The sequence below is a fragment of the Mercenaria mercenaria genome, chromosome 10, assembly GCF_021730395.1.
Source record: "Mercenaria mercenaria strain notata chromosome 10, MADL_Memer_1, whole genome shotgun sequence".
Lineage (NCBI taxonomy): Eukaryota > Metazoa > Mollusca > Bivalvia > Venerida > Veneridae > Mercenaria > Mercenaria mercenaria.
This window is the reverse complement of record NC_069370.1, coordinates 15,579,160-15,593,938: the sequence shown is the minus strand read 5'-3', so window position 1 is coordinate 15,593,938 and position 14,779 is coordinate 15,579,160. Positions and strand designations below refer to the sequence as shown.

The 14,779-nt window shown below is 36.3% G+C and overlaps 2 protein-coding genes across 8 annotated transcripts in view; one reads left to right on the top strand and one right to left on the bottom strand.

Annotated features, from left to right (window-relative positions):
* LOC123560027 (serine/arginine-rich splicing factor 11-like) overlaps window positions 1-4,401 on the top strand; it is a 30,915-nt gene extending 26,514 nt beyond the window's left edge. Inside the window, exons 5-6 of one of the 2 annotated variants that reach the window (XM_045352260.2) lie at window positions 3,578-3,765; window positions 4,027-4,401. In XM_045352260.2, coding sequence (XP_045208195.2) covers window positions 3,578-3,765; window positions 4,027-4,085 — 247 coding nt within the window. In that variant the 3' untranslated portion in view covers window positions 4,086-4,401. The remainder of the gene's footprint in view (window positions 1-3,577; window positions 3,766-4,026) is intronic. The other variant, XM_053552317.1, reaches the window with a different exon arrangement.
* Window positions 4,402-8,961: 4,560 nt separating this feature from the next.
* LOC123560028 (phospholipid transfer protein C2CD2L-like) overlaps window positions 8,962-14,779 on the bottom strand; it is an 80,541-nt gene continuing 74,723 nt past the window's right edge. For all 6 annotated transcript variants that reach the window (XM_045352262.2, XM_045352265.2, XM_045352263.2 and 3 more), the window contains one exon: window positions 8,962-14,705. In XM_045352262.2, coding sequence (XP_045208197.1) covers window positions 14,449-14,705 — 257 coding nt within the window. In that variant the 3' untranslated portion in view covers window positions 8,962-14,448. The remainder of the gene's footprint in view (window positions 14,706-14,779) is intronic.

Genomic DNA, 14,779 nt, shown 5'->3' with positions numbered 1-14,779 from the left:
GGCCATTGCTTGATTGGACAGATCAGCCATCAACCCAGTGTTAATCTTGTTCGATAGATTAGGCAGCAACACAGCCATTGCTTGATTGGACAGATCAGCCATCAACCCAGTGATAACCTTGTTCGATAGATTAGGCAGCAACACAGCCATTGCTTGATTGGACAGATCAGCCATCAACCCAGTGTTAACCTTGTTCGATAGATTAGGCAGCAACACAGCCATTGCTTGATTGGACAGATCAGCCATCAACCCAGTGTTAACCTTGTTCGATAGATTAGGCAGCAACACAGCCATTGCTTGATTGGACAGATCAGCCATCAACCCAGTGTTAACCTTGTTCGATAGATTAGGCAGCAACACAGCCATTGCTTGATTGGACAGATCAGCCATCAACCCAGTGTTAACCTTGTTCGATAGATTAGGCAGCAACACAGCCATTGCTTGATTGGACGGATCAGCCATCAACCCAGTGTTAACCTTGTTCGATAGATTAGGCAGCAACACAGCCATTGCTTGATTGGACGGATCAGCCATCAACCCAGTGATAACCTTGTTCGATAGATTAGGCAGCAACACAGCCATTGCTTGATTGGACGGATCAGCCATCAACCCAGTGTTAACCTTGTTCGATAGATTAGGCAGCAACACAGCCATTGCTTGATTGGACAGATCAGCCATCAACCCAGTGATAAGCTTGTTTGATAGATTAGGCAGCAACATGGCTATTGCTTGATTGGACAGATCAGCCATCAACCCAGTGTTAATCTTGTTCGATAGATTAGGCAGCAACACAGCCATTGCTTGATTGGACAGATCAGCCATCAACCCAGTGATAACCTTGTTCGATAGATTAGGCAGCAACACAGCCATTGCTTGATTGGACAGATCAGCCATCAACCCAGTGATAACCTTGTTCGATAGATTAGGCAGCAACACAGCCATTGCTTGATTGTACAGATCAGCCATCAACCCAGTGATAACCTTGTTCGATAGATTAGGCAGCAACACAGCCATTGCTTGATTGGACAGATCAGCCATCAACCCAGTGATAACCTTGTTCGATAGATTAGGCAGCAACACAGCCATTGCTTGATTGTACAGATCAGCCATCAACCCAGTGATAACCTTGTTTGATAGATTAGAAATCAACATGGGGGTAACCTGAATTATGAGCCAGCTGGTTAGATGTATCAGTCGTCTACACAATGGATGATTGACTGAAAAAGGCAACAAACCCACCAGTTGAGCACTTTTTTTGACTGGTGTATTTGATTCAGTCAATGATTGTGAAGTCTTCTGGTGGTGAATTTCATCTAGGATCAATGATAATTGAGCAAAGACAGAATCTGATACAGTGTAACTTCAAAAAAACACACACCCTCAGGGTCAGAAGAAAAGTTATTAGAAGTGTCCAGTATTTAGAAGTTTGGAGCGTTTTGGATAATACAACTGTATACCTTAAATCGTACGCTCTTTCTACATTGTCTTAGTCATTTCAATTATCAAAATGAGGATTTCATAAAAAGCCATGATTTTAAAGGGTTTACTCATTTTTATACGCCCCTTTGAAAAACGGGACTTATTATTGGGGGGGGGGGGGAAGATAAAAAAAATTAACCTGAATTTCAAAGTAAAAAGGAAGGATAATTCATGAAATATTGGCGCGAGAGTTATGGTCATTGTGCCATAATGAGGAATAACTGTATTAGGTTAGCAACTGATCCATCAAATAATTACAGAGATAGAGAGAAAGTGCTTCAAAACTTTAATCACTTTACATGCGTTCTGCACATCGTTTCGATGAGGTGAACATTTGTGTCATGTTTCTTTGAAATCCTTCAAGGGGTACAGAGCGGAAGGGAAATTGCTAACCAACAGACAGACGGACACCGCGGCGATAACATAATACATCCCTTCAGGCGTAATAAAAGGAATCGAGATCGTATGGTGATACAAGTTGTGTGCAAGTTTGGTTTGTTTGTTTGTTTGTTTTGGGTTTAACGCCGTTTTTCAACAGTATTTCAGTCATGTAACGGCGGGCAGTTAACCTAACCAGTGTTCCTGGATTCTGTACCAGTACAAACCTGTTCTCTGCAAGTAACTGCCAACTTCCCCACATGAACCAGAGGTGGAGGACTAATGATTTCAGACACAATGTCGTTTATCAAATAGTCACGGAGAACATACGCCCCGCCTGAGGATCGAACTCACGACCCCGCGATCCGTAGACCAACGCTCTTACCTACTGAGCTAAGCGGGCGGGCGTGCAAGTTTGGTTCAAATCAAATCATAAATGAAGCTGCTATTGTGCAGACAAGGTCAAAATAGCTAATTCTGGCCCTTTCAGTGGCCATAACTTTGGAACCCATTATGGGATCTGGCCAGTTCAAGAAAGGAACCAAGATCTTATGGTGACACAAGTTTTGTGCAAGTTTGATTCAATTCAAATCATAAATGAAGCAGCTATTGTGCAGACAAGGTCAAAATAGCTAATTCTGGCCCTGTCAAGGGCCATAACTCTGGAACCCATAATGGAATTTGGCCATTTCAAGAAAGGAACCAAGATCTTGTGGTGATACAAGTTGTGTGCAAGTTTGGTTAAAATCAAATCATAAATAAAGCTGCTATTGTGCAGACAAGGTCAAAATAGCTGATTTTGGCCCTTTCAGGGACCATCACTCTGGAACCCATGATGGGATCTGGCCAGTTCAAGAAAGGAACTGAGATCTTATAGTGACACAAGTTTTGTGCAAGTTTGATTAAATTCAAATCATAAATGAAGCTGCTATTGTGCAGACAAAGTCAAAATAGCTAATTCTGGCCCTTTCAGGGGCCATCACTCTGGAACCCATAATGGAATCTGGCCTGTTCAAGAAAGGAACCAAGATCTTATGGTGATACAAGTTGTGTGCAAGTTTGGTTAAAATCAAATCATACATGAAGCTGCTATTATGCAGACAAGGTCAAAATAGCTAATTCTGGCCCTTTCAGGGGCTATAACTCTGGAACCCATGATGGAATCTGGCCAGTTCAAGAAAGGAACCAAGATCTTATGGTGATACAAGTTGTGTGCAAGTTTGGTAAACAAGAGGGCCATGATGGCCCTATATCGCTCACCTGTTATCATTGCACTTGAGGACAAGAAGGTCCTCAGAAAAAATATCTAAGTCCAAAGGACAGGAACAACAAAGGAAAGAAATTTAACCAAAAAGAAAAAAAAAATTCTTACAAGGTACAGATATGTCAAAATACACCTAAAAATTGGAGGTACCATCCATGTTGTACCACAGAAAAGTGGTATCGGTTTTTCCCTACGGCCAATAATAAAAAAGTTACTAAGAATAAGCTATTTATATTAACGTAAAAGGGAAGTAATTAAAAAGAAAATTATTGTAAGTGAACAAAAGAAGGATCTGCCAAATAAATCTGTTGACATAAATGAAATTTCAGATCAGTATCTTCATTAGTTACGGAGATATACCCATTTTAATTTGAAATAAAGGGAGGTAATTTGACATAAAATGATTTTATAGTCAAGTCATTAAAACATGTCATTGTAACTTATGTTTCATTTCAGGCTCTTTCATCACTCTTCTCCCTTGAAGAAGACCGGGCGGTTATTGAATGGGCACAGGCGAAAGCCACCCTTATCACAGATGAACACTTTGAGCACCATGGAGTGGATTGTTGGTAATCTGTCCGAGTCTCACCCAAACCTGAGCAAAGTCGCTACAGTGGGACTGCTTCTACCAACCTCCACAGCTGGTGTGTATACATGTTCTTTCTGAAACTTGCTGCTTGCAGTAAAATACATAGTTAAACTTGAAATACAGAACCTGCTTCTATGTGTAAAAAAGCTGCAATGGTGTTGTTAACACCCACAAATATTTATCAGAAATACTGTTGCAATTCATTGTGCAGAAGAACACAAGATAAATGTCAAATCTTAGGAACTTTTACAATATAAATCCATCCTTGGTTATCCTTGCTCTGGGAAAATAACAAATACTTTTTTTGTACTTTCAGATTGTGAGAGAGGTTTCAGCAGCCACTCACCATTCACCGGTGAGCATGAAAGTGCTTGATGCCTTACTCATGGTGTCCATGCAGGGACAACAATTGAATGACTTTAATTTCAGTGGTGCAGTAAAGGAATGGCACAGAGCTAAAGACATACTCTTACCGGTATATGAAAACAAAAATGCCTATGTGTTGTTAGTGTTAGTACAAAAGAAGTGGAAGGACATATGTGTTGTTCGAAAATACATATAAAGGAAGTGGACATCTGTGTAGTGTATATGATATATTGACGGTTATATGATTATGTAAAAATGTAGAAGTAATGAAATACATGTTGTGTTTTTTTGCATATGGTATACTTAAAAAAGCACCATTTGGGTTTGATTTAAAAAAAAAAATCGAACACGGGAGGGCAAACCCCTCCCGCACCCACCCCTTATCCCGCCACGCAAACTTTACCCCAGCGCCTTAAAAAAATTCTGGGGAAGGGCCTGAAATCAGTCCATAGTTATCTACCCTGATTGTCTCAGTCCAACTAATGACAATAATGAAATTTCAAATAAGTCCTATAAGTACATACTGATATAAATCCATTTTGACTACAATCAGGGGAGGTAATCAGATATAAAATAACTCTGAATTCTACGATTGGATCTGATTTGTCATGGAATCCAAGATTTATTGTTGTTGAAGATATTTCGGAAGTTTGTATCAAATAAAACCATATAGAAGTCTCTATATGGCTGCAAAAGCCGAAATAGCCAATTTTGGACCTTTAAGGGGCCATAACTCTGGAACCCATGATGGAATCTGGCCAGTTCAGGAAAGGAAGCAAGATCTTGTGGTGATACAAGTTGTGTGCAAGTTTGGTTAAAATCAAATCATAAATGAAGTTGCTATTGTGCAGACAAGGTCAAAATAGCTGATTTTGGCCCTTTCATGGGCCATAACTCTGGAACCCATTATGGGATCTGGTGGGTTCAACAAAGGAACTGAGATCTTATGGCAATACAAGTTTTATGCAAGTTTGATTCAATTCAAATCATAAATGAAGCTGCTATTGTGCAGACAAGGTCAAAATAGCTAATTCTGGCCCTTTCAGGGGCCATAACTCTGGAACCCATAATGGAATCTAGCCAGTTCAAGAAAGGAACCAAGATCTTATGGTGATACAAGTTGTGTGAAGTTTGGTTAAAATCAAATCATAAATGAAGCTGCTATTGTGCAGACAAGGTCAAAATAGCTAATTCTGGCCCTTTCAGGGGCCATAACTCTGGAACCCATAAGGGGATCTGGCCAGTTCAAGAAAGGAACCAAGATCTTATGGTGGTACAAGTTGTGTGCCAGTTTGGTAAAAATCAAATCATAAATAAAGCTGCTATTGTGCAGACAAAGTCAAAATAGCTGATTTTGGCCCTTTCAGGGGCCATAACTCTGGAACCCATAATGGGATCTGGCCAGTTCAAGAAAGGAACCGAGATCTTATGGTGATTCAAGTTGTGTGCAAGTTTGGTTAAAATAAAATCATAAATGAAACCACTATCGTGCAGACACAAAATTGTTGACGCACAGACGCACGCACGGACTGACGAAGGACGAAGGGTGATCACAAAAGCTCACCTTGTCACTATGTGACAGGTGAGCTAAAAACAAATCATAAATAAAGCAGCTATTGAGTAGACAAGGTCAAAATAGCTAATTTTGGCCCTTTTAGGGGCCATAACTCTGGAACCCATAATGGGATCTGACCAGTTCAAGAAAGGAACCAAGATCTTATGGTGATACAAGTTGTGTGCAAGTTTGGTTAAGATAAAGTCATAAATGAAACCACTATCTTGCAGACAAGAAATTGTTGACGCATGCACAATAGCAAATTCTGGCCGTTTCAGGGGCAATTACTCTAGAACCCAGTTTTCAAAAGGAACCAAGATATCATGCCAATACAAGTTTTGTACATGTTTGATCAAAATGGCTTGCAAAATGTGGTCTCTATCGTGTTCACAAGAAATTGTGGACGGACAGACGGACGACGAAGGGCAATCACAAAAGCTCACTCTGTCACTACGTGACAGGTGTGTAGTGACAGGTAAGCTAAAAACGAGATCACAGAGTGATCTTGGCGCCCACCAATGAGCCATTTTTTAATGTTTCAAATTTCAAGACTAGCTCAAGGTCAAAATCAAGGTCAGATTTTTTTCCGTACAGAACACTGTGCATGTGGTCCATACATATGGTCCAAATTTGAAAGCTATAGCTTGAGAAATGTGAAAGTAGGTCACTAGATCAATTTCAAGGTCAAAATTCATTTCCGTACACAAAACTATGCATGTGCTTCAAATTTGAAGGCTGTAGCTTGAGAAATGTGAAAGTAGGTACTAGGTAAAAATCAATGTCAAATTTCAATTCAGAACACAAAACTATGCATGTGGTCCAAACTTGAAGCATGTAGCTTCAGAAATGTGAAAGTAGGTCACAATGTCAAGGTCAAAGTTTATTTCTGTACACAAACCTATGCATGTGGTCCAAATTTGAAGGCTGTAGCTACAGAAATGTGAAAGTAGGTCATTAGGTCAAGATCAAGGTCAACTCATGTCAAGGTTCATCTTGCCACTCGAAACTCTACATGTGGTCCAAATTTGAATGTTGTAGGTTATGGACAGGAAGATTTTACAAGTTTTTCCTTATATAAGTCTATATGAACCATGTGACCCCTTGGGTGGGGTCATATTTGACCCTAGGGGGATAATTTGAACAAACTTGGTAGAGAACCACAAGATGATGCTACATTACAAATATCAAAGCCCTATGCTTTGTTGTTTGGACAAGAAGATTTTCAAAGTTTTTCCGTATATAAGTCTGTAAACCATGTGACCCCCAGGGCGGGGTCATATTTGACTCTAGGGGAATAATTTGAATAATCTTAGTAGAGGACCACTAGATGATGTCACATACAAAATATCAAAGCCCTAGGCCCTGAGGTTTTGGACAAGAGGTTTTTCAAAGTTTTTCCCTATATAAGTCTATATAAACCATGTGACCCCCGGGCAGTGCCATATTTGACCCCAGGGAAATAATTTGAACAATCTTGGTAGAGGACCACTAGATGATGCTACATACCAAATATCAAAGCCCTAGGCCCTGTGGTTTTGGACACGAAGATTTTCAAAGTGTTTCCCTATATAAATCTATGTAAATTATAAAAATAAACAAAGGGCCATAACTCACTCAAAAATTGTTGAACCAGTCCTATTTTCAGGGGGACACAACTAGGGTATCAATACATCATTCTGACAAAGTTTGGTCAAAATCCCCCCAGTAGTTTCTGAGGAGATGCGATAAAAAGAACCAGTAGTTTCTGAGGAGATGCGATAAAAAGAAATTGTTAATGGACGGACGGAAGGACAACGGACCACTGACGCAGAGTGATTTGAATAGTCCACAATCTGATGATGGTGGGCTAAAAAATATATATATATCCCATTCTTTCTGTTTATCTACTGTTATTTCTGAGAAAAGTCAGTTCTTTTGGTCTTTGGAGGGGGGGGGGGGCTTGAACCCCCCACCTTCCTATGTATATGCTATAGTAATTTTTTGCCAATGGCCATTCTTGGGCTGTGCACCTTAGTGTTCCTTTATTAATTTTGTTTGGTCCTGGCTGTATGAATGTGTGCATGCTTGTCTGCTTGTGTTTTGGTCTTGTGGAGGTCTATGCTTGTAATGCTGTGGTTTGGAGAGGCTGCATTTTTGGAACACAGTTTTCCCTATTAAATATTTATTATTTTCTAATTTTTTCCCTTCCTTACTAAAATGTATTTGGTGAAGGACATTTAAAGAAAATGATAATTTTGAATGTTTTATGTTGCAACTGAGGACGTCATAATGTGTTATTCTGCATCCTTGAAATGGTTTTAATTCTTAAAAGAAAAATTGTTACTCTTTATGTTTACTGGCTCCAAAACAATTGGATAGAGAATAAATGACCTGAAACTGTATTAATTTTCAAATTTAAAATATTGTTGGAAAAATGAATGTTTGAAAATCTAGGCAGATACTATAAAATACTCAAAGCGAAAGAAAGTGATTGTATATAAAAAATGAAAAATAATTTGATTCATTGGCTATGACATAGTAGTTTAGAAACATGATGAATATCACAATGAACAATGGCTCTAGTTTATACATCAACGAAAATGCTCCAATCTCTACCTTTCTTCATTGTAGTTGAACAATACCATTAACACATTTTATTGAGGATTTTGATCCCAAAAGACCCATTTTCAAATTGGCCTAGATTTCATGAAAACAAAAAATTATAACTAGGTTTCATAAAGAACTAGTAAAAATGTAGCCTCTTGTGTCAAAAATGTTTGTGTATGATATGAACTACTGACCTAGTTTGTAGAGCTAGTCCCAAGATGACCCAATTTGAAATCCAACAAAGATTGCATGTAGACAATCATTTTTACATGTTTAATACAGATAAAGTAGAAAATATAGAAAATTTTCTATGATTTGACCTAGTGACCTTGTTGTTTTTTTTTTCCATCCAGATGACCAAGTTTCAAACTTAAGTGGATTTCATAAAGACAAGTATTCTGACCAGGTTTCAGTATATCAAGTAGAAAGTATGGCCTCTAGTGTCAAAAATGCTTTTCAATGATTTCACCTTGTGTCCTTGTTCTTGACCCCAGATGATTCAGCTACTCATCAAGACATATATTTGGAAAACATTGACAGTTTAATTAAGATTGTTACCTTTAGAATATTAACAGATAAACTGGACAAACAATGCCAGATCTTCTGAAACACTATTGGCCCTGGTTTAGGTGAGCTAAACACTCGGTGAGCCAGCTGGAATTCTTAATGCGCAACATTTTTTTCTACAAATTCAGATGAACTGTGTTGGTTTATCATGGGTATTAATAAAGCAAAACTCAAATATTATGTAGAAATATGACAATTTATTCAAGATTCTTTCAATATTTCAATGAGTTTACAAAGCTTTCCAGAAAAAATTCATTATCCAATTAATGACATTTAACATTCATCATGTTTACACCACCTTTAAGGCTTAGATACTAAATACAAGAACAACATTAGAGCCACGCCATGAGAAAACCAACATTGTGGCTTTGCGACCAGTATGGATCCAGACCAGCCTGCGCATCTGCGCAGTCTTGTCAGGAACCATGCTGTTCACTTTCAAAGCCTATTACAATTAGAGAAACTGTTTAACTTAGCAAACAGCATGGATCCTGACCAGACTGCGTGGATATGCAGACTGGTCTGGATCCATGCTGGTCGCAAAGCCACTATGTTGGTTTTCTCATGGCGCAGCTCATTTAAAACTGAACCTTATGCTCTTAACCCATGTTGCATATCATTGCCTTGGCAGCTGACTGTTGTACAATATAACACATGCTTTAAAGGCTCATACTGTCTTTGTCGATAATTTGGCTGCCACATTTTTCTTATTAACATGAAACATTAATTTCTTGTTAAATCTTGTTTTCTATTATTGTTTTCATCCATATTTGTAAACCGTTTGAATACTGATTAACACAGTAGAAAGTTTTACTGAATCCATTTATTTTTATTACTTCCCTTTATGGCGCTATCTGTATAAGTTCATTAGCATTAATAAAAGTAGTGCTTTTCTAACCATGTCATTATGAATTTTATCTATATGGACTGCTATTTCATCTGTTTTTAACGTTAAAATTTAAAGCCTTATGGACTTTCAAATTTTGTAGAAAACACATGAATTAGCTAACCTTGTTAGGCCAATGTCAATCACATAACACATAAACTTGAAAAATTAAATTAGTTAAAAATAATATGGTGTTCAGAATCAAGGCTCTTATAAATGTGTTATGAAATTATCTAATAATGTAATATATTGTTAAACAAAAGTCATTTGTTTTATGGGATGAATGCTATTTTTCACCACCAGAATTTTTGTCATAATATGGACTTCCATTTGTATGTTTCATTAAAGATGCCAAAACCTGTTGTGTATTATGGCTATGTTTTAATTCAAATCTTATTTGCAGAAAATTCACCAAAGCTCATTCATCCTGCTTAAAGTAGCATACTATCGTATCCTCAAATTGTGATAATTTTTCCTCTCTAAAACAGTCATCTCACAATCATGCAATTGTTAAAACAATCCTCGTCTAAATGCAATTATAATGAAATGTGGTAACGACATTTACCATACTATGCTACAACCTAAATTTCTACTCATTTCCGTTAATGAAAACACAAAATATGACTGTTCCTAAATATAATTTGGTGACCTTGGTGACTTTTGCATCTACCTTGATTACGCATAACTCTTGTAGCTCTACGAAACACTGTGAAATCATTAATATTTGTGGGGGATTATTTCTTGGATTTCTTGGCTTCATTAATCAACGAATTTAAATCTCAATGAACTGATAAAATCATCGTCCTTTGATCTTTAAATGCAGAAATCCACAATTTTTTTTATCCCCAATGAAATAGCCGTTCTGGCAAAAACTACGAAATTTTGTGCCAACGAAATTAAATGATTTCCCAGCAGTTGATAACGCTGTATAATCATAATTATAAAAAATTGTTTTTGAAATTTTACAAGGTATGCATTTATATTAATATAAAACATGCCTTCTTTAAATAAACGTTTGGTGTGTTCTATAATGATATGTAAAACATGGAATCTATCTATTCATTCTAAACCTGTAAGAATCACATACATGCATATATCAAACTTGTCCTGATTCTTTCACACAAGTGTTTAAACGTTTTCATTTATTAAGTTATGGCGTGGTCAACATTTCAAAAATATTAAAATGAAATGGAGAAACATTCTAAAATGTAGACTCACAAATAGTTTTAAATCATACATGTTTGGTGTTTCTGTACTTCATGTTTAATTTAATCTACATTTTAAAACATAAGAAAACAAGCATTCTCTCCTTTTGTAAAGATTTTCATCAGGAAGCAATTCTCAAATTTGTCATAATTGAGCTGCGCCATGAGAAAACCAACATAGTGGCTTTGCGACCAGCATGGATCCAGACCAGCCTGCGCATCCGCTAACTGTTTCTCTAATTGCAATAGGCTTTGAAAGCGAACAGCATGGATCCTGACCAGACTGGTCTGGATCCATGCTGGTCGCAAACACACTATGCTGGTTTTTTCATCGTGCGGCTCATATAATATATTTTGACTACAGTTGAATGTGCTTTAGTGGCCACCTGTATTAAGCCACCACCCGTCTTAAACAGCCAAGTAGTTTACTTCCAGAACTGACATTTTGTTCTATTTTCAACTTGTCTTAAGCAGCCAGACTGTGTCACCCCCTTGACTGCTTGCTTAATACAGGTCTGACCCTTTTAACTAAAAATTAAAACAAAATATTAAAGCTAAAACCTGATCACAAAATACTGAGACAACAAAGTATAAATGGCAAGTAAATAAATGGTTACTTTTACAATGGTAATATATAGTTGTCTTCACAATGGTAATATGATTTCGTATACAGATTTGGGATGAAAAAAAAATATATTAGGTACATAAAGTTCTATGTTTAACTATAGTAATGGTATTGCACATAACATCAATTGAATGCTTTACAAGCTAAACAATATACCTACACTAAAAATAATACTTCAGACAGAATATAGCGAGAATATTTAACTATTAGACTGAGCCTAACTGGATTTGGGTAAATTTATGAGACAATGACTTTCAGTGGATTTAGGTAATTGAGTTTTAAATAAACTTTTTTCTGTTTTGTGTCTCACTCTACACTGGGATATGCATAAATACTTCCCTTGGTTCTTATGGATGGGAATCCAGCACGTAATGTCACGTGTAACAGCCAAACATCACAGAAAACTGAATTCTCAAAAGCAAATAAATGAGCCGTGCCACGGGAAAACCAACATAGTGGGTATGCGACCAGCATGGATCAATACCAGCCTGCGCATCCGCGCAGTCTGGTCAGGATCCATGCTGTTCGCTAATAGTTTCTCCAATTCCAATAGGCTTTAAAAGCGAACAGCATGGAGCCTGACCAGACTGCGCGGATGCGCAGGCTGGTCTGGATCCATGCTGGTCGCATACCCACTATGTTGGTTTTCTCATGGCACGGCTCAAATATTCTAACTTCCATTATTCTAGACATACTTTTCATTCAAACCTGCATGGGTAAATAACTAAATATAAATATAAAAGGAAAATATTCTCAGGCAAATCAGTATGGGTAAATATGCAAGAGTAATATTCTCAGGCAAAACCTAGTACATTGGAGCAACAAAATAACAGACAATAAATTTGTAAGGGACAACAACATAAAATAAATATAAACAAAACAATGTTATACTTAACAATTTTCTGCAAAAACTATGTAACATTCAACAAAGTTAATTTTAAACAAAGAAAAGTGATTAAGATATTATGGATTTAATGTAGAAATTTTAACTGGACAGCCAAATTAACAAACTTATCTAGTGTCTGAATCAAATTTCAATTCACATTAAGTAAATAATCAAACGCATTTGAATCAAATTTGTAGAACATTTTTCTCAAATTGTTTATTTTGTCAATGTATACTATAATTGCTAGAAACGTTCATACATGCATTTTATCATAACATATTCAAATTCTCTCTCCCCTCATAAATATTACAGTAAAAGTGCTCAAAGTTAACTGCGCAAAGTTGTCATGGGAACTTAATGTAATATTTAGATATAAATGATTGTGGTCATGCCTTTAAGAACTATATGTGTCAAGGAAAAGGGGAGATAACAAATACAAGATTAAATACAAAACTAGTAGAAAAGGAAACATTTGCAGTCAGATTAACAAATTAGTCCATTCACTATGCACATTATCACCATGGTGACACAGAGACTCTAGTACACGATCAAAAAAAAATAAAATCTGCATGAAACTCACTTGAATCTGGCTCATATTGCATATTTATAGTGACGTAATTCTCACATAATATAAACGTTTTAAAAACGTAATATTACTTTGTGACAAATTCACATTTAACCTTGAAATAAAAGTCAAGTTTCACGACTTTCTGGTACTATTCACCATTTACTAACACAACATACAAAAAAATATTGGCTAACACCTAACACTAGGAAATAAATATGACATCAAATAATATATACAGTCCAATTAAATAATGGTAATGACAGTTGCTATGGTAAGTTTTATACATAGAAGCATCAATGCTTTTGATTACTGGTTACTATCCCATCTATAGTGAAAAACATGACTACTCTTTCCTTTCTCCATCATTTAAGGTATTCTTAATGTGCATATTTCGGCAAGGAAGCATTCTAGTATATGTCTTAAATATCAAATCTGCTAATGAACACAGCAAGGAGACAGCAAACCTGTCTATTTTTTGGTTATAAAACTGACCTTGGTTTCAGTCTAAAAATGCATGTTTACCATTGGTAAATACAGAGATTGTATTCAGAGACAACCAATCAGATGCTGGGACTCTGAGACTGGTCTATGACTAAGTATGTTTATGCTAATGCTCTTGACTAAGTAAGCAGACAGATCTAATTTCCTTCTCATATCCAGGTCAAATTTCTTGCTCATGTTTTGAGTAAAACTCCTTTCTCATGTTTCCAGTAAAAACTCTTTCTCATATTTCCAGGTCAAACTTCTTTCAATTTCTTTCTTATATTTCTAATCGAATTTCTTTCTCATATTTTCAGGTCAAACTTCTTTCAATTTCTTTCTCATAAATCCAGTCATATTTCTTTCTCATATTTCCAATCATATTTCTTTCTTATATTTCCAGTCATTTCTTTCTTAATTTCAGTAGAACTTCTTTCTCATATTTCATTATCCAGATAAACATAAACCCAGCTTTGAGCTTTGTCCATTAACTGATTATCACCTTAACTGGTAATTAAGAACAACTGGCAAGTCATTCTTTTTTATGCAAATTTGAATTTAAGACTTCATATTGTATTCTCAATATAGAATTAAAATTGAGCTGCAACTACTCTACTTCTACAGGGTATATAAAATAAGTCGCATAACACTTTCATGGAAAAATATTCGTATTTCTATAAAAGATATTTATTTTGTAAGTCTGTTTAAACTGAAATGAGAAAATAAGTTTCTGGGTATGCAATCTGAAAGTCTGAATAATAAAAAAATGAAGTGGCTACTTTCATTCATAAAAAAAAGAAAACCAAAGTTCTATATAAATGCAATCTACCTGATACAAGTTGCAGTAAAAGCAAATATCAAAAGAAAATAGCAAAAAAAGAAAAAAAACACTTTTTTTTTGGACTTCTAGGCCTCTACTGAGAAAACATGTAAAATATGTTTTATATAATCTCTAAACTTAAAAACATTCTTCACAGTAAATTTGTTCAATAAAATCTCTAAACAGAACATTTTTCATAATATAACAGTATCTTGATGGCTGGTATGTTGAGACGATCTAGTTAATGACCCCTCTCTTGAGGGCCCCTGTGACGTGTGACGGGACTGGCGAGACACTGAACTTTCCCTTGATTGTTCCCCTCGTCCTTGTGACCTTGATCTTTTACGGCTTCTCCTGAACAACTTTTTGAGACTTCCTCCAAGAGATCTTGACTTTTTCAGGGTTGGTGCATTCTCCTCATTTTGTTTTACTCTATGTAAGTCTATATCATCTGAAATAGTAAATTTGTTGCATTAGAAAGTGTCCGAAAACCAAGAATTACACTTAAGGCTTCACTGAATTAAA